This window comes from Columba livia, chromosome 3, assembly GCF_036013475.1.
Source record: "Columba livia isolate bColLiv1 breed racing homer chromosome 3, bColLiv1.pat.W.v2, whole genome shotgun sequence".
NCBI lineage: Eukaryota > Metazoa > Chordata > Aves > Columbiformes > Columbidae > Columba > Columba livia.
The window spans coordinates 100,537,720-100,557,131 of record NC_088604.1 but is presented as its reverse complement, the minus strand read 5'-3'; the positions used below and the strand labels follow the sequence as shown (position 1 = coordinate 100,557,131).

The 19,412-nt window shown below is 38.3% G+C and overlaps 1 protein-coding gene across 1 annotated transcript in view; it reads right to left on the bottom strand.

The window, feature by feature from the left end:
• IARS2 (isoleucyl-tRNA synthetase 2, mitochondrial) overlaps positions 1 to 19,230 on the bottom strand; it is a 28,175-nt gene extending 8,945 nt beyond the window's left edge. The window contains exons 1-14 of the mRNA XM_065058515.1: positions 18,939 to 19,230; positions 18,346 to 18,468; positions 17,136 to 17,292; positions 15,828 to 15,976; positions 15,689 to 15,738; positions 15,481 to 15,590; positions 15,304 to 15,394; positions 14,811 to 14,926; positions 13,023 to 13,192; positions 12,044 to 12,134; positions 11,692 to 11,843; positions 10,560 to 10,720; positions 2,815 to 2,917; positions 2,122 to 2,215 (exon numbers count right to left, since the gene is read on the bottom strand). Of these exons, the coding sequence (XP_064914587.1) occupies positions 2,122 to 2,215; positions 2,815 to 2,917; positions 10,560 to 10,720; positions 11,692 to 11,843; positions 12,044 to 12,134; positions 13,023 to 13,192; positions 14,811 to 14,926; positions 15,304 to 15,394; positions 15,481 to 15,590; positions 15,689 to 15,738; positions 15,828 to 15,976; positions 17,136 to 17,292; positions 18,346 to 18,468; positions 18,939 to 19,184 (1,813 nt within the window). The 5' untranslated portion in view covers positions 19,185 to 19,230. The remainder of the gene's footprint in view (positions 1 to 2,121; positions 2,216 to 2,814; positions 2,918 to 10,559; positions 10,721 to 11,691; positions 11,844 to 12,043; positions 12,135 to 13,022; positions 13,193 to 14,810; positions 14,927 to 15,303; positions 15,395 to 15,480; positions 15,591 to 15,688; positions 15,739 to 15,827; positions 15,977 to 17,135; positions 17,293 to 18,345; positions 18,469 to 18,938) is intronic.
• Between the last annotated feature and the right edge of the window lie 182 nt (positions 19,231 to 19,412).

Here is a 19,412-nt window from a genome sequence, read left to right as displayed (position 1 = left end):
TATGACTGTATCCATGCAACCTGTGATTTAGGTCACTGAGCTTGCTGTCACTGAGCAATGCCTTCAACGTGTTAAAAACCCTCATATTGCTGAATATCTCTCTCCTCTTTTTCCTCACCGCTTTCCCAACCTGCCATATTTTTTGAAATGAAATCTGTGAGGCCATCAGCTAAAGGGATGCATTTTATACTCGCTGCATCTCATCTACTAAGCTCAGGCATAGCTAGTCCCAGTCCAGTGAAAACTCAGGCCTAAGCTCTGCAAGCTGCAGAGGCACTGAAGACAAGAACTTATTTTTGAGAGACTGGAAGTGGCAGAGAAACCTGCAACACAGTTTATTCCTGCTGGTTACTAGCAGACAGATCACTCACTTCTAATTTTCAATAACGTGAGTTCATGGTAGAGTGAAACAATTCTAAACATTAGCCATAGCATCGCAGGATGTCCTGAGTTGGAAGAGAATCACAACGATCGTCGAGCCCAACTCCTGGCCCTGCATATGACAACCCCAAAATTCACACCATGTGCCTGAGAACTCACGAGAAGGCAGGTGATAAATGCTGGTATCACTCACCTCCTGCTACAAAATGAACAGGCAGCACTTGACAGGGAGCACGCCAGCTCCCGTGTGCCTCTGTGCTCCAGAAGCTTAAGCCACAGGAAGTTTTTCTTCCCATTGTGACATTCTCTAAGCAACTTTGGATTTCCCTGTGAATTTCATCCATTTTTTTTCATCCCAAGAACACTTTGGAAAAGAATCCCATTGCTTAGCCTGTTTCTAAGCCCTGCCAATTATTTTTATCGACACAGGAAGAAGTTCTGCAAAATTTTTGAACAGATGGAATATATTGGGAAATACAAGAAAAAACTATTAATTCAACAACTTCTCCTGCAAAGTGCATTTTTCATAAAGGGTCGATTAAAACAGTAATTTCATATGCATCACTGAGACTGCACTTCAACTTCTGGCAGTGGCTGGGAGCCTCCATTATAGAGGAGAAAATGTAATGCAACTTTTGTGTCATTTCTGAAGATAAAGAGGCTTATGCTGGTTAGTCCTTCCCCCAACTTTTGAACCAGTCCTGGCAGACAGCACAAGGAGATGCCTTACACACCCCAATTCCAGCAACTTTCATGAAAATAAATTAGATAGACAAGAGAAACTTTCAATGGGTCCACGAAAGAAGAAGTCTGTACTACGGAAGAGCCAACATTTGTTAGACATTACAGAATCTATAAAGGAGCCCTACACAAATTAACAGTGAATGAGGAGATATTAAAGACTATGAACATTAATACATGTAAAGGTCTTCTAGAAAATGACTGTTTGCTGATGGTACTATTGCCTGACCACGTTGCTAAGAAATAAAACCTCTGGTACTAACGTGTTTTACAATTCAACAAGATTGTTATCACGCGATTGTGTACTGAGGGGTTTAAAGTCCAACACACTTGAAGTATGGGACCAGATTCCTCCTTTAGAAAAGACGCCTGACTTCGGACTATCCTCCAGACAAACAGTGTGTATTTTATATATTTCTACACAAATATGTATCTGCTACCTGCTGAGTAGCAACTACTGGCAGCTGGAGCTAAAAATAGCATATAGCAAGTATAAATATTTTAAGTGACAATATACTGCTTTGGTTACTGAAAGTAATCAAAACTGGAAAATATACCTACACTCTTATAATTATAGAAGTTACTTATATTCAGCATCTGGTATCGTTTTTTTTTTTATGCTTCAAATGGCATGCACAAGCACAAACTGAAATTTGTTAACTGAAAATAATTTGAGTTACCAACTAGGAGCAGAGTACCTTGGCCGTTTGAGTCACGAAACTTCTATGCTCAAAACAAGTATGTTCCAATTAGAAGATATATGGTATGACACATAGCAGAATGAGTCAGAATATTAGAAAAACCTCATCTTCAACTATGCTGGAAATGAGTCTGCCAACATTAAACCCTTATCTTTACGAGCAAAAGCAGTAAGAAGTCACGACCAGTTTGCTGCTGGAATAATCTCACTCAGTTTTGCTGCTACCAACATCATCACGGAAAAGTCACATTTTGTTCTCCAAGTATTCTAGAAGAAAGATCAACATTTTAATTCTGTACCTTCCAAAACATGAGCCCAGGAAGTTCCACTGTCAAACCAGATGTCTAGGACATCCTGTCCCTTGACATAATCCAAAACATCACGACCACCAGCCTATTGGAAACACAACTGTTAAATAACGCAAACAGAACACTCTGTATCATCAATGCTTTTTGAAGACAGACCACTCTTGTACAGGGTTTGCTACCAACTTTGTGAGTGAATACCAAATAATTTAGATAATTCTCCACAAGAGTTTTCAGATAATTACTGATGAAAACCCAAAACAGAACAAAGAAAGATGACAAAGAAAACTGAGACAGCAGGCAAGCTAGCACACACGCTGTGGTGTTAAAGAACACAATAAATAAATGGAGAATAAAGAGTTAAGAAGAACTAAATGAAAATTTGAATCTCTTTTAATGACAAAGACTTAGTATATATTTGGGCTCATTATTTGGTTAATTAGGATGTCACTTGCCTCCTGAACTAAAAGAGGGAGGAGGAAGATCTCTGCCCTGAAATAATGGCACAAATCTGATTGTGTGTATTTTGTCATACTTGGATATCACTTTCTGAATATTCCTTTCACAGGACACCTTCTCATGAAGGTACAAGACTGAAAAACACCATGGGACTATATGAAAGTTTTATATTATTTCCCATCACTGAACCATCTTGAGCACTTTCTGTATTTAAAGTAAAAAAATTACCTTTGCTACAGCCTCTTTTGATAATAGTTGTTCAATAGGAAGGGTCCACCATGCATCTGTTCCTTGCTGCTCCACTATTTTGATGACATCTGTGACAGTTTCACTGGGTTAGAAGGAAAAAAGGGGTTTAAGAATTGATGAGTTAATTGTACCTTTCTGCAAGTATCCCAAATCCAAAGTGTTGAAATATACTGATAAACAGATCAAGCTACTTAAACTTGTGATTTTCCAGCTTCTAATACAGACAAGCCTCCAGAGAACTTTCTACCTGTATTAAGAAGACTTCCTATCTTTGCAGGATGGGTAGAGTTGTGTAAAACCCAGACATACAGAAACTTGCATGTATTCCAAACAGCTTTTCCTGCAAATACTCAATAACTGGGACCTCAAAAAGATGCCAGCAGCTTAAAAACTTATAAACTCCCTTTCCCTTGTTATTTCTTGACCTTAGATTTACAGAAACTAAACAACTGCTTCCCACCCCCCCAATATTTGGTCTTTTTGACAACAGGCTTCTTTTCTCCACTGCAAAAAGAGACCTTGAGAACTCCTGCAGAAATGGAGAGTTAGGTAATGGCAGCATTTCGAGTAACATACAAAAATATTCAACTCCTGGTTGTCTGGATCCCCCCTTTTCAGCAATCTATTTTTTAAATTGTAAGAAACATATATATAAATACATTAGTCCCAACAATGTGGGAAACTGAAACTTCTGTACCCAGTAAAGGAATGATGTAAACAACCATTCAACATACACTCTGAAGGCAACATATAAGTTCGTATGGTAGAGCACCAGCCAGGACAAAGGTCCTGAAAAAGTACATACTATGGAAATAAGAAAAATTAAAAAATAAACCAAGCATTTTTTCTGATGTGAACAGGTAACACTACCACAAAGCGTGCACTTCTGTCTACTATTTATGATCCACTCAATCATTGTCCCCAGTAAGTAAGGCTACGGGGAATTAATTTTTAGTATCATTTAATGCCAAGTCTAGACATAAATTAAGATATCTTAAAAAAAAACAACGTAACTCCCCTCCCCCACTTTGTTTTGCTGACTCACAGAACACAATAAAGAGGTGATTTTTAAGACCAATGTTTGGGCATCATTACCTTGAGAACACAAATAGCATATCTAACTTATTTAGCATCATCACTTTGATATTCTGTTTGGACTTCAGCACAATATTTTTTTCTCCACTGCTAAATCAGTTGAGCTGCATCACTATAACATTTAGTGGACTCTAACACACACAGATTATAAGCATGAAAACACAAATTTTCCAAGAAGATATAGAACAAATTATTATTTAATTACATTACATGAGGTGCAACATTAAGAAGAAAATGCAGTTTTGCTCTTCATTCTGGGAATGGAAATGATGGACCAACAGCTTTTTATTAATGAATCAATCATCGAGTAATCAATTTACCTCTCAAAGTATATTCCTGTAGAGCATCCCAGCAGGTTTTCAAGAGAAAAAAATCCCAGTAACCAGTAACACTCCAGCGAACATGCCACCACCATTCTTACTGTTTCAGGCTAAAATGGGTATTGCTCACCTTCCAGTTTCATGATGACAGGACACAATTTATGGCTTTGTAAAATACCTCCTAACATTTATCTTGGTGAAACAACATTTAGGAGCTCTGGTTCTGAATAGTATTGTTTCCTTCCAGAAATATTTGCACAGAAGCCTATTTGCCTATACTTCCAGTTGTGAATTGTTACTTTTCCAAGACAAAAGCAAACTACTCCAGCCATTGCTGGCACACAGCTGATAAGTATCCCTTACATCTTGCCTCCTTTACACTAAATCTCCAAATCCAGAAAGCTTCCCGGAAAAAATTAAAAAAATAAAATCAAATAAGCCAAGGAGAAATTTGTTTCTTAGCCCAGACTAAACTACTCCACTGAATTTTTCTCTCTCTTGCAAGGTCAGTATCTTCCACTGAAGAGGCTTTACACCCAGACCTTCAGCCATGACATAGACCCTACAACTTGTGAATATTAAAATATATATATATATATATATATATATATATAACATTATTTTTCACTCCTTGCCAACAGAAGGCTCCATCTTTGATTCTTCTCAAATAAATTATCAGTGTATTTTTAAAGACAATTACAGATAACTAGTTGGCTTCAAGTTAAAATTTCAAGAGCCCTCCCCACAGTCTCAACGTCTTCCTGGAACTGGCCAAATCTTATCCATGGAAGTCACCAGGAGAAGCCACAATAGCTGAATTAAAAAGAGGATCATTTACCCTAAAACATGCCTATTACCACATAAAATGTTAGTGTGCATGTTGAGTGATTCATGGAAGAAGTCAATCAGTGTTCAGCTAATGGATCTGGCACCAGAGCCAGAATTTTTTTCTAATCAAGAATCATACCCATAACTAGTACAGAAAAGCCACGAGCATGCCCTATAAAGCAAATAGAAAATTTAAACAGGAACTAAGCTTGTCTTCCACTTCACTTTTCCGTATCGCAAACACACTTCAGTGGAGGGACATAAACTCTAGTGGCAAATTCATTTCCAATCTATAGATTTTTAAAGCATTCAACAGGTATTTGTTGACATCAGTGTTTGTAGAGATTTTTAAAAGCTGACAAATGAAGCTACAGACCCAAACTTAACAGCTACCTTGGACAAAATATTGGAATATACTCTTAACAACGTTTTTCAGCAACAGTCTGGGTTCAGTTTGATCACAGCAGCAATCTCAGTTTGTCAGATGTTCTAAGCTTTAAGCAAAGGAAATACGGTGTGAAGTGCCTGCAGCTTTCTGACATTGCAACTGTTACTGGCAGTGACATCTCCATGGAAGAGATAATGACTAAGGTCAAGCCTGTTGCACAAATATTTGGAGAAATTAATAGAGGTGGGGGGGGCACACCTGAAACACTGTGATAGTGCAAACTGTGTGACCTGTGGTGAGGGTGACCTGTGCTCCTTTCCACCAGAGACAGGGACAAGGAGGAAATACAAAACCTTGCTATCAGTCTCTCTTGGGAAACCATCATAAAACGACTGCCTTCATTTACAGTAAGTATTGCCAGTGCCACACAACAGTGCCTACCAGCGCAGAGGCACATTCCTAAAAAACACACTATGCACCGACCTCTTACCAAGCGTATTGCTGTGCAATGCAAACGCTTATATTGTTAACTCATGGAGAGCACAATTTTAAGACACATTTTTGTGACATGCAAACTAACACATACAATTTGCTACGGATAAAATTTTAAGACAACTAGGAGGTCAGATTTTTGTTATCAATCACCTACAAGAAATACGCAGTCAATGACTGTGAAGTCAACTTCCTATTGACCAATATTCTCAAAATTCTATCATAGTTTCAAATCAAGTAAAGAAAAAATTAGCAGTGCAAGCTTCTTTTCCTTATATTCAGTTTCCCTACTGAATATAAGTGAAGATTAACAGGCAAGTGTTTTATACAAGGAGACAGTTAAGACCAAAGATTTCCAGGATACTGTTTCAACAAATACTTTTTCCTCCTACAGTTTGAAAAACCCAAGACGAACAACAAAAAATCCCATTCCTCTAATCTTTTCCCAGGATCCTTATGATTAACTATTACCAAGAGAGAAAGAAGTAACTTTATTTGAGGTACCTGTATTGTAAGGAGGAAGATTTTTGCAAAGTACATTTATGTAAGGTGCAAGTGAAAACCTCCTTTCTCAAATAACTACTCATCACTTTATAATCTGCGGGCTTCACCGTGAGCATGATAATTCCCCGAGTTAGCAATAAACACCATTGTAAAACTTTGCCCTGTGTTCATACGCTATCTGGAAGGACTCGCATTACGTGTCACTCGCTACGTTTTAACACTGCAAGCCCTACGGCAATTCACGCTACCACGACACCAGCCAATCACTCCCGAGTCTGATATTGATTATGCTGAACACTTATTTAATGTGTTAACAGAAATTAGGCAGCATTAAGATATAGTCGTGAAGAGAAGAATACAGTGCCTGATGTTCTCTCAACCTCTTTTCAAAAGGCAGTAAAGAGGGCAAGTTAATCTTCTTTTTTACTTGAACGTTGATACTTCAGCAGTAAGTACTTAGATTAAGACGCTATTGCTTACAAGCCACTAGCCTTAACATTTTAAAAACAAATTAGAGTGTGGGGCAGATCTATTTGAAAAACAGGTTTCGTTTGGTTGGATTTTGTTTTGTGTTTTGTTTGGTTTTTTTGTGGTTTTTTTTTTTTGGTTGGTTGTTTTTTTTACATTAAGTTACTTGTTAATCAAAGTCATAGAGAAGGGGACAAAAGTTCTCAGGCATTAGAATAATCTTTGCAACATTACTTATTATTACGAGTATCTGAACAATGAATTTGTAAAGTCAAAAAGTTATTGCATGAGGTCAGGTTAAAGTTAAGATACATCTCATGGTTTATGACCTGGTTGGAGCTACTACTGGAAATACAAAAAAAATCTCTTGTTTTACATTTGGATCTCTTTCTCTCTTTCACCAGCTACAGAATTTCCTAGAATCAGAACGCTTTCTCAAGAAGTCTACTAAATTCTGAAAGGTGGTAAAAATATACGCATTTATTTGTGCATGTATTCTATTTAATTTTTTTCTCCACTTGCACAGAAAAATCACACAGAGTCTTACCTGTGTACTCTCATAATTCTTACTGAAAACTGCAATAATGGAAAAAATGTTCTCTCTTTTCTCCCATGTAGGTGTTGTTTTGTTGTTTTTTTTTTTTTTTTTTTCTAATTTTAAAATTTGTCATCACAATATGATGTGGTTTGCTCTACAGGAGTAGTTACTTTTACAGTCCTAAAATTACATTCGGCCCTTTGAAGGCAACCATGCGGCTGATGTGGCCCCTGGTGAAAATGAGTCTGACACGCCTGCTCTACAGAAAGGATCCAATTTTCAGTAGTGTATTAAATTTATAACCGTATACAACAGTGTCATATAATCAAATGTGTTTTAGGGCTATGCGGGGCCACAGCAGAAAACAGGAAGACTCACGGGGATCTTGCATCAAACTTGTTGCACACAACATCACAATCTGGCTCTTGGCTTCCAAGTGAGCAAAACGGGATTGTTGGTGTGAGAAAAACATTCTGGTAGAGATGAGCAGGTGCAGCTTGACAGAAAAGCTTTCTGCAGATTTTCACACAACAAATTCAGGGGAAACTCTGACTTAGAGAGGGAAACACAGTGGTTTATTTTAGAGATGGTTTTTTTTAGAAGTCTTTTTACAGGTGATACATTTACAGGATCACTCGAGACTGACCATGGGCGCTCTCAGATGTAACAGCAACTCCATGTGGACTACACTGACTTCCAGTGGAGATGCTGTTACTTTTGATAGCCTCTCAAAAACTCCGGAGCAGCTTCCAGTGAAGGACATTTATCCGGCATTCAAGATAAGAAAACAGCTTATGTTTTGAAATGTAAGTTATTTAATGTTGTTTTAATGACATCAATTATTCACACAATATTAATACGAAACTTCTCCAGTGTTAGAAATATGTCAGCAACCTACTGTGATATGATTGCAAAATGATAATGCAAATATAACAAAATATTTAGGCTTAATAAGAACTGGTGTCCAGGAAAATGACCTATGAATTGACAGACTGCTTTCTAAACTTGCCTGTCATTTCTATAGGCCAATATTCTGCACACTTTCACTACTCTAGTTACAGAAGTCTGCTACAGCTAACTTTTAATATTAAACGTGTGGTTTTACAGTTTTCTTTGCAAATTTCACTTCTACTGCAAAACGTGTTAGAAGTAAGGAGTACCAATTATAAATGAGCATCAGAAGCTGCCAGTCAAATGAAATAAATGTACTTTTCAAGCATATTGGATGTGGTTTTGGTTTTGTTTGTTTGCTTGTTTTCCCTAAATGTCTCTCGACAGATCAACTCTAACCAAACCTGTCATACTGTCCCTTTGTTCATTCACTGACATGCTAGGCCAATACCTACACACAAAGGTCGACTTGTTCAACTATTGCAGAGTTTATCACATCAAAATGCCCCCATTGCCACATATCGTACAACTCCAGTAATAATCTCCCACAGCTCAAGTACTTACAAGAGACATGCTTTTTATACAGGTCACTGGCTTTCAAGGTAATTTTACTGCAACCTAAAGGGATTGCCATGCATGCCTCCTTTCAAATGTGTTCTGTACCAGCTGAGTTAGCTTCTCTATGTTCTGAAGGAGCTACTGCTTCGTAGTGCCCTTCACGTTTGACTGCCAACTGCAAAACTGCTTTTCTGTACACTCTTATTTTGTTGTTAAACAACATATCTAAAAATTTTAAGCAAGAGCAATTAACACACTCAAGCATACTCCGCAAACACACTATGATAAGCATTCCTCAGAAACTGTGATTTTTTTAATGTGAGCATATGCCTCCTTTTTAATACAGTAACAGTTTTTGCAGGTGGAATCATTTAACACCCACAGAGCCTCCATCCCTTTATTTCCTGATGTGCGTCAGCATTATTCAGGTACTATAAACGGCTACGGTTATTGTGGTCTTTTCTCACAGCTACTGCCCACTGTGAAGGAGTCAAAGTACAGATCTGTGCACCCACACACCCAGGGACACTAAGTGAGGCTGAAGACTAACTGCTTAAAGTCCGTTCCCTGCTCTCCACACCCTAAGCCTCACCTACTACAGTACTTGTGTGCTCAGTCAAGCCTCTGCAAAGCATGCTGGTGTCTCTGCAGTGTATTTATTCTGCAACACTACTTCAGTTCATCTCCAGCTATGCAATCTTGTTATCCATAATGAATTTGCACAAACTGCTGTAAGGTTAAGATGTATAAAATGCAGTTACACTAGCATATCTCAAGCCAGAAAACAATTCTGGAAATAAACGATGAATGTGGATCTCCACAATATTATTTTAATGAACTAATCTCTTAGACGATATTCACAATTGAAAACCTCTGTTCCCCAAAAGCAGAACTCTGTTACTCCTCAAAACACAGGAAAGGATCATATTTGTTTAAGGTTTCTTGTTTTAAAGCATAGCTTGGATTTCCTCTGAGTTACATTGTCTGGAATTCCTGAAATGCAGTGTTTGCAATATCTGGATACTATTCACTTAACCAAAAGATGGCAGAGTAAGACTACTATCTGAAGCCTTAGACATATCAAATCATAAAGCTAAATGACGCTTACAATTTTTATGGCTGGTTCTTCAAAAACCCTCTAATTTTATTTCTAAAAATAATGCAGTTATTTATTCTGCAACCGATTTGGTTATTCCATTTCAGATATCTCCTTGTCACTTCTTCAATTGGAGAAAGCTATTTTGACACAGTATCTGTATTATTCAATTTACAGTGCTACCATTACAGTTGCAGTCTATTCTAACTACAACTTGCATTTTACTCCTTGCTTAAACGCAAAGGCCAGTGATTACTGGCAGCCCACTTGAAGATGAGGGATGAAAGCAGCAATTACTATCAAGGGGACTTTTCAGGTAACTTAAGTATCTAAGTAAATTGATTCCTATCACTTACATACAAGTCACCTTCAGCAATGAGTTTCTGATTGTTCTAACTTGTAGGTGAATCAGTTCTGCATATAAACAATGCAAGTAAACCCATGTATTCATACTTAATAGTTAGAAGTTTTATAACATTGTGTAACTGCAGCACAACAGAGAGTGCTCATTCTCTCATTTTTCAGTATACAAAGCTGGACAAATACCTGTTTATCAAGCTCTCTCCTGTGTTCTTCTGATAAAAAACAGGGATTGGAACACCCCAACATCTTTGCCGTGATATACACCAAAACGTCCTTCTGTCCAGCATTTCAAGCATTCTGTTCGCTGCAGACGTAGGAATAACTTTCACTTTTTTCAGCACTTCCTGTAAGGTAGACAGTGAATTGTTGAACACACTTCAGCATTCAGACAAACACTGGTTATGCTACCAGTTAGAAAAGGTACAGGTCTACACTCCCACTCCCAGCATTGAAAAAACGTGTCTTGGGCAACTGCCACTTTTACTTAACCGCATGTGGCTCTTCAATAACATACTTAGTACACTTCCCCACAGAGCAACTAACGCTTTTTTGCCAGCTCTGATTCTTGAGCAGATCCTAAAGTGAGTTATAAATGGCATCAGTAGCTCTATCTGAAGTTTAATAGCTCATTGTGTTTTGGGCTCTTGTCTACTTTGAAACCACATCTTGATACATACTCAATAACCATCATATTTTCCTTCATTCTAGGTAAAGATGAATATGGAATAAATACCTCATGCCCTAATTAGAATGAAATCCCTGCTACCCAAGCCAGCCCAAGCACTGGTCTGAATTTTCTGTGTGAATGTACATAACTGCAAAGAGCACTGCATTAAAACAAAACAAAATAAAAACAAACAAAAAACCCAGACAAAACCAAAACCAAAAATGTTTTAAAGTTATTCAAAATAAGACTGTAGCAAAATTAGTAGGGGAGCAAACAAAGATGTCTGGCCATGCAAGGCTACTGTAATGACAAAGGTAATTTTAATAGTGATAAAATTGTCTCTTCTGACTTAGTTACTTGAAATCTATTTTGGGAAAAAAAGTTCAGTAGCTCCAAGAAATTTATACATCTCATCTCAACACTCTAAACAAATACCTCAGGCAATGTATTTATCCTGAATTGGTTTCAATATTGACCAGAAAACCAACAGCATTCATCACTTCAACACATAACTAACACTTTTCAATCACTCTTTGTAAACCCAAGAGTAGAACATATTCTGGAGTGAGGTGTAGTAAGATTGTTTTGCTGACTTCAAATAGCATCAGCTGTTTTTAAATGCCCCATAAAGAAAGCCAAATTATATACCTGTGCTGCAGCCTTTACACTTGCTGTGTTTACAAACCACTGTTTGCTGGCACGAATGATCATTGGTTTCTTAGTCCTCCAGTCATATGGGTAACTGTGCACATACTTCTCCTCTTTTAACAAACTTCCGGCTGCTTGAAGCATCTGAATGACTGAGAGAAAATATCAGACAAGATTAAAATCCAATTTGAATATACTGCTACTGTTAACCTCAATTCATCCCTTTCCATCATCAACACCCGTACCTCATTCGTATTAAAAATATATTCAGTTCATATGAATGAATCCTCAAAAATATACCTGCAGGAATGCGACTGATCAAGTAACAAATGGCTGAACACCAAATACTCACCAGCTTCATTCCCCTCTTCAAGGACATTCTTGTTTTTAAGTTGAGGACCTGCAGCCTCAGTGAAAAAACCACCTTCATCCACAAGGCAATCCTAAAAATAAGTATGTTAATCAAGTCAATAGAGAACCATGTGGCAATTAATTACCTTTTTGGTATTCAAAAGCCAGTTAAGTACTCTGCAGAGTAACTACTTTCCTGATGAATAGCAAAGTATGTTGTATTTCAGTACACTTCAGACTTAGTTAACTGCAATTCAGTAATCTAGCAGGCAAGTGAATTTTATGTACCAGAAGAAAGGAGCCCCATTATGTTTACAGATATACCACAACTGTCTTACATCAAGTCACTGGTTATTATTTCAATGACTTTTCAAATTGACAGTGAAAAACACAAACAAACAACCCAAGAAAAAACATGCCCCAAAAAACCCCCCGCCAGAAACAGGAGTATAATCAAGTTTTGGAACATCTCAAGAGTCGGTGCTCTAAAAAGGTGAAAAAGTATACCCTGCATCTTCATTTCCATCAAACACAAACTGATCATGCATAACTGAACTGTATTTATGTATATGTTTAAAATCAGCTTTGCTGAAAAATAATAGTACGAATGACCTACATAACCGGTGATTTACAGGTCTGCAAGATACAGCTTTAGAAGACAATTCCGAGCACTGAAAGACAGTGGCTGAGAACTGTTGTCTGTGTTATGCTTTAAAAAACCAAAAACACAGAGAGAGAAAAGAGAAACTGGATTCTATTCTACCACTTCACTGTGAGTATTAATTAGCAGATGGATGAAAACCTTCATCCTTTTATTTTGATTCACACTTCAAGGGTGACTGTGCATTCCTGCAGACCATTAGTGATATTCACACTTATGCGAACGCCTCAAAACATTTTCAAGTTTTACGCACAAATTACAACAATCACATTAAAAGCACATGATCAAAAAGTTGCAGGAAACCAAAACCAAAACGTACTGTGGATAACTGATGGTGGGAAGCCACGCTGTAGTCTTCCATACCATGAGCTGGGGCTGTATGAACTAATCCTGTCCCTTTTGCCATTGTCACGTGATTTGCGGGCAACAGAGGAGAGACTCTGCCAGGAATTGTGGGATGAGCACAAGAACCATCTGCCAAATCTACACCTGGAGGTGGGGGGAAAAAAAAAAGGAGAAGAGAAAACAGAGAAACAATTTGTGCATTCAGATTCTTTTATCAGAGAGAAGAAATAAAATAACTGACCAGCATGACCAGCAAGTGTATGCACAGGATGCTATTCAGATGTCCTACTTCTTTATCTTGTTTGTGGGTCCCCGTCCAACTACTTTCAAATTCTCTGCATTGTTAATCTTGAACAGGTGTTTTGGTTTTTTCTCCTTTGAAGAAAAAGCTTTTCTTCTACCTCAGACAATGGTATTTTGTAGTAGTAACATTCAACCTAGAGACATTCCACACTTGCCCATTCCCTGGCAATCATTATCTCAGTGTTCCAGAAACAGACCTCAAGAATGATTTAATAGGCTAAAATCCTTGAATTTGGCATCTATTCCTAGTTCTGCCACTAAGTACAAATATTATCGTGAACAATTCATTTAAATTCTCTAAATTGCATACAATTAAAGAGAGTACAGTACAAATTAAGCTAGTGATAATTTAAGGTTAAAAAAGAACATTGAAGGAATCTTAGTAGTAAAGCCTTGCTGAAAGTTGAGAATTACATCATGTGACAATATGGCCTTCATTGAATTCTTTCTTCTTAGAAGGAACATGTTTAGAAACTGCAGTCAGTTAGATACACAAATACAGTAAAGTAACAAATATAACTAATAACTAAATATATGAGAAGATAAAAATAAAAGGTTCTAATATTAAACTTCTTTTCAAGAACTCTACTGTTGTATGTTATCTGCAAATCATGTGATTCAAGAAGGCGGAATCTGTGAATCTGTAAAACTACCTTCAGGTAGTTTTATCATTATGTAAATACAAGATCATGAAGCAGAAACAGATTTTTTTTTTCCCCCTCTGAAAAAGAACACGCAGAAAGACACCGAAAGAACCTGAAAAGAAAGTCACAGAAACAGCTTTCTCACCTCCTTTAGATAAGCATATAACCATCACCGAATCACTGATAAATGCAAATGAATAAATTTCACAAATGACAGTTAAATCCCAACTCATGACACTGACTCAGAAGCATTAAGAAATATCACTTTGCAGTTTGTTGGGACACAACTGCTTTAGTTTTTCCATGCAAACAACAGTCACTAGGGTACCTCAACAGTCTTCATGGTTGTGTCTTCATGGTTTTCATTAATAATGAAAAACTTGGAAAGTAACATCAAATAACAAGAGCAGCATGTAGCTAGAGCTATATATTCTGCTACACTAGGTAATTTCAATACTTTTTGTAGAATTTAGCCATCAGGCAGTCAGCAAGCACACTTGTAATTAGCTCCTTGTTCTCGTCAGCAAAAGACGAGAAAGACAAAGCGCATTCAGTGTCATCATTATTTCCATACTGAACAGACTTCTACTCCACGTTTAAGCTTTCAAAGTGTGAATCCAGATTTTTAAAAGTATTTTGAAATCTATAAATGAAAATTCGAGCAACAATACACCAACACTAAGTCTGACTCCTTTTTGTATTATTTCAGTGAACCACGTTCTCAAAATGTAAACAAACTTAATACATGAAAACCGAAGCAGTTTTCAGACACCTACAAGCAGATTTCTGGGCAAACTGACAATATTAAAGCTTACCTTTACAGGTTGACATAACTTCAAACTGTGTATCCAAAATAGCAGCTGTTGATTCAACTCTATCTGCAGCTAGAATGAACTGTTCACCAGTCGTCGTACATTTCACAATTGAGTATCTACAATACAAATATACACTTGTGATACTAAATAATTACAAACACCATAAAGCTACAAATTCTTTAAATGCTCCATCTCTATAAGACAGCAAAATATGGTTTAAGATCTACGTGCCAAATTCACTCTTAAATCTCAAAAGAATTGCAAGATAATGTAACATTAGGAAGAAGAAATAACTTTAAAAAATAAAAATCAAAGCAGAAATCAATATATTACTAGAGCTACAGAGCAAAGCTTACAATTGTGTCACTTAAAATAAAGCAACCTCAAAAAAGATGCCTTAAATAAAATGTAATGACAGTCCAGAATGTTTTAACTTTGCTGAAAGTTACTGATAAGTACTGATGCAGATCACTGAACCAAGTCAGACACATACGCTGAATCCGGCATGTAACAAACTGCTTGATTGGCTGGGACAGTCCAGGGTTGCGTGGTCCAGACCAGCACACTAGCAGGAGATGATCCATCTACAGATGTAAATTAGAAGTACTTTACTCACAATTATAACAACAAATAAAAGCTATTTGTCTCAAAATCGACAGAGAAGTCATACCTATCACAGAGGCCAGCTTAGGTGGTGACTTTAGCAGGGGAAATTTCACATACACGGCACGACTGACATGCTTCTCATTGTATTCAAGCTCTGCTTCAGCCAAGGCTGTTCTGGGTTGATATCAGACATAAGTTAACACAGTTGAACATGAAAAGCTACTGATATCCTTGCTAAAATTTTGCAGACAAAACAGTAAGTTGATTCTTACTTTGTTGAAGGAGACCAGAACACAGGTTTATAGTCCTGATAAATTAAACCCTAAAGAGGAAAGGGAGGGGAAAAAAGAAAGTTAGGAGAATCAAAGCTCACGACAAATCAAAACACATTTCAGCAAGAATTCAACATACCTTATCGTACATTTTATAGAAGACTCTCAGCTGATTTGCTTCATACTTTGGATCAGATGTACGGTAGCAGTTATCCCAATCTGCCATTACACCCCAACGAATGAAGGCAGATTTCTGTTTCTCAATTGCTCTTTCTGAAAATTCTCTGGCTGAAAGAGAATAGTCCCATTAAGCACACGGTTTAGGCCACAAAGATCAAGATAACACCATTTAAAAAGATGCTATTGACATTTTTTAGAAAAGGCCGAGCTGAACATATTGAAATTATGCACCAATTATTGATGTGTATTAACTAGACTATTATTGCTCAAAAAATATATATTTCAGTGTAGTTGTTACATAAAAGGACTGCAAGGAGTGAAAAGATCCAGCAATGGTACTGTTTAACTAAAAATGGGACATACGGCAGACGTGCCTCTAGAACATAAACTTTCTTTTTAAGAAAGAGGGAAAAAATATTCAGTTAAAAAGAGCAATTTCTCAAAATGTAGTTGCAAATAACGTAAAATAAGTAAGAGTGAAAATTCACCACCTGTTGATGCTGATCCAAACATTTTAAAGCAACATGCACGTGAAAACAAGTTAGCCCATTTCATTGCTGCAATTTCAAGCTACAGAAGTTTAAATTGCTCATTATAAATAGTTTTGCAGCTGAATGTTGTTGTCTTTCAATACTTAAGGTATTTGAAATTATTTTTTCAAAAATATTTCCATATAACGCAGACTAACTTTCTCTGAAAGGACCACTCATATAGTTTTGTAGTGCTGTTAAGAGCAGAGTCAATAAATACATCCCTAATTGTGATATTGAGCCAAGCTGTACTGATAAAGTCCACGTTTTCTCACAGAATGGTCAAGGTCAGAGGGGACCTCTGGAAGTCACCTGGTCCCACTCCCTGCTCAAGCAGGAACTCACAGTTTATGAGGAACTTCTTTTTAGCTCCTCAGCAACTTCAGGCTTCAAAACCCAAAAGCATGCTGATCTGATAAATACTGATTTCATACTGCTAGACAGTTATGCAAAGCAGAACTCCAAACCCTCAGTCCTTCTGTTTTTTTAAACACATGGTCAATGCTATGCATGCTCATGACAGAAACAAATCAAGCTTGTGTTCAATTATCCCACTTCATAAGATTACATTGTACTCAGCAAATGCAGTGATCCTAGAAAACGTTACCAACAGCTAATAGGAAAGCACCCACTAAAGTATAAAAGCTATGTGTAAAGCATAAAATTCAAAACACGCTGAGTAGCATATACAAATACCTAAGCCAGCTTTTTCTACAAAGATACTGCCAGTAGTTTACCTTTCTGTCTAATTTCCATTGGTGAAAGATTTTCAGCTCCTCTGACTTCTGACAATGCCTTCAACTCAATTGGCAATCCATGACAATCCCATCCTGGCACATAATGTACTTTATAACCTCTCATCACATAGAAACGATTAGTGATGTCTTTCAAAATCTGAAAAGACACAAGGGTCAGCTACCACTTTAGCTCCCCCGTGTGGAATAGCTACATTACTAATTACAATATTCCTATTTAAAAATAAAAAAAAGGCTGAACGATACACTTACATTTAAGACCGTCTAGTTATGATTTTGCCTTGCCCATCATTTTATATTCTGGCAGAACCTCAAAGAACCTCAGATATCAAAGGAATTTACATCCAGTATAACTGAAAGATGCAGTTTATAAACTTGCAAGACTTGAAGCAAGCAAATTCTACTTGCTTTCATTTTTAAAGCATTGAGTTGCATCTACAGCGTTGGGCTAGTATACATTATTGCTTTTTGATATACGTGATCACCTACCAAAACCTGTCATTTTCAGAAGCCCAAGCTTTAGCACTTGTACCTTAAGAAGCCGTGGGTCACATTTTAGTTTCCCACCTTGTAGTATAATTTAATACTGTCATTCGCAGCACTGCATCTAAATGTATCCAAACACATCTAGGAGTACTATTTCAAAGCTGAAATTTACTTTTTTTAAAACTATCGACATTTAGTCATTGTGGTTCCATTGATAATACCCAGATAAAATAAGTTTTTTTTATCAAACAAACTCACAAAATACTCAAATGAAAAAGGAACAGCAAGGCACAGCTCAAACACACATTACAACAACATTATTACATATGGAAATAAACACTCAGCCAGCGGTGTGTATGTGATCCATTCAACAAACAAATAAATTGTGCATTTCATATTGCTTAGGAACGAAGGCTGGTTCTTCTCTAAAAAAAAGCATTCTCTTTTCACTGAAACATTCAACCTCATAAATAAGCATTCAGCATATAGGTACCATATAATGGTATATGGTATTTTTTCATGGTATGGTATCTGTATCACCATGGTACCATATAGTATCTATGTTAGCGTGCCACTTGCTTTTTAAAAGGCCCATCTTCCAAATGCAAAACACATGAAAGTGCAATTGACTTAAGCGGGAATGGAGAGCAGACAGCACATAAGGGGAAGTATCAAAACAGTATGGTTTGAACAAGTAAATATTTACTTTATTTAACGCATGACCAACATGAGGGTCTCCATTGGCATAAGGTGGCCCATCGTGAAGACAAAATTCCTGCTTTGTTTTCCTTTGCCTTTGCCATGAATACAGTTCCGAAAAACCACATTTCTGTAGAGACAATGAGAAAACACCTAAATCATCACAGGTCTTTGCACTTAAACAACGTCTGTATTTTGGCTAGGTGGTAAAATAATAAAAGAAAATTTAAAAAAAACGTGGAGAGTTAACTTTTCTAACTCTGTAACAGAAAGCATCAGAGGTTCAGAAGTATTAAAAAACTTGTGGATAGGCAGGATACTAAGGCAAACATTATTCTGGCTCTCCATTGTGAGGAGGGTCATTAGTCTTTCTCCAAACAAAACTATAACACACTTTAGAGTATCCAGACTACAACTACCTAACTAAAGATCCCGAGTTCTTCAGCCCTCTTCAGCGAGCACCGGGCGGCCTGGCCGGACGCCCCACACCGCCCGGGCCTACACACGGGGCCCCGCAGCCACCGGCGGGCCCGGACACAAACCTCCGCCCGCCGCTCCCCCGCCTTTCCCGGGCCGGGCCCCACCAGCCCCGGCCGCTACCTGCTGCGTCTCCAGCTCGGTCTGTGGCTGCAGCCGCCCCGGCAGCTGCGCGGGAAAGCGGCTGTGCGGCAGCAGCACCGTGTCCCGGTACTGGGAGTCCTGCCGGCTCTCCGCCGCGGGCTGCTGGCTGTTGGCCTCGGAGGCGGCCGAGCGCACCCAGCCCCAGGCGGCGGCCCCGGCCCGGGCCCGCAGCCCGACCCGCAACCCGGACCGCGCCAGCGGCGGCGCCCGCCAGACCCACAACATCCTCACGGGCTCCCTGCGCTGTGATCTGCTTCCGCCTGCGCTACGGCAAGCGGCGCTGCCGCGACGGGCCGCGGGAAGGGACGCGTCACGCAGCAACGCGTTTTCCTCCCCGCCGCGGAGAGCGGCTGTTGCGGGGCCACCCCACGAGCAGGGCGGGGGAACAGGAGAACGCTTCAGCCTTCCCCAGACCCGGAAGGGCTTGGGGCGTTCCGAGCTTATTTTGTCAAG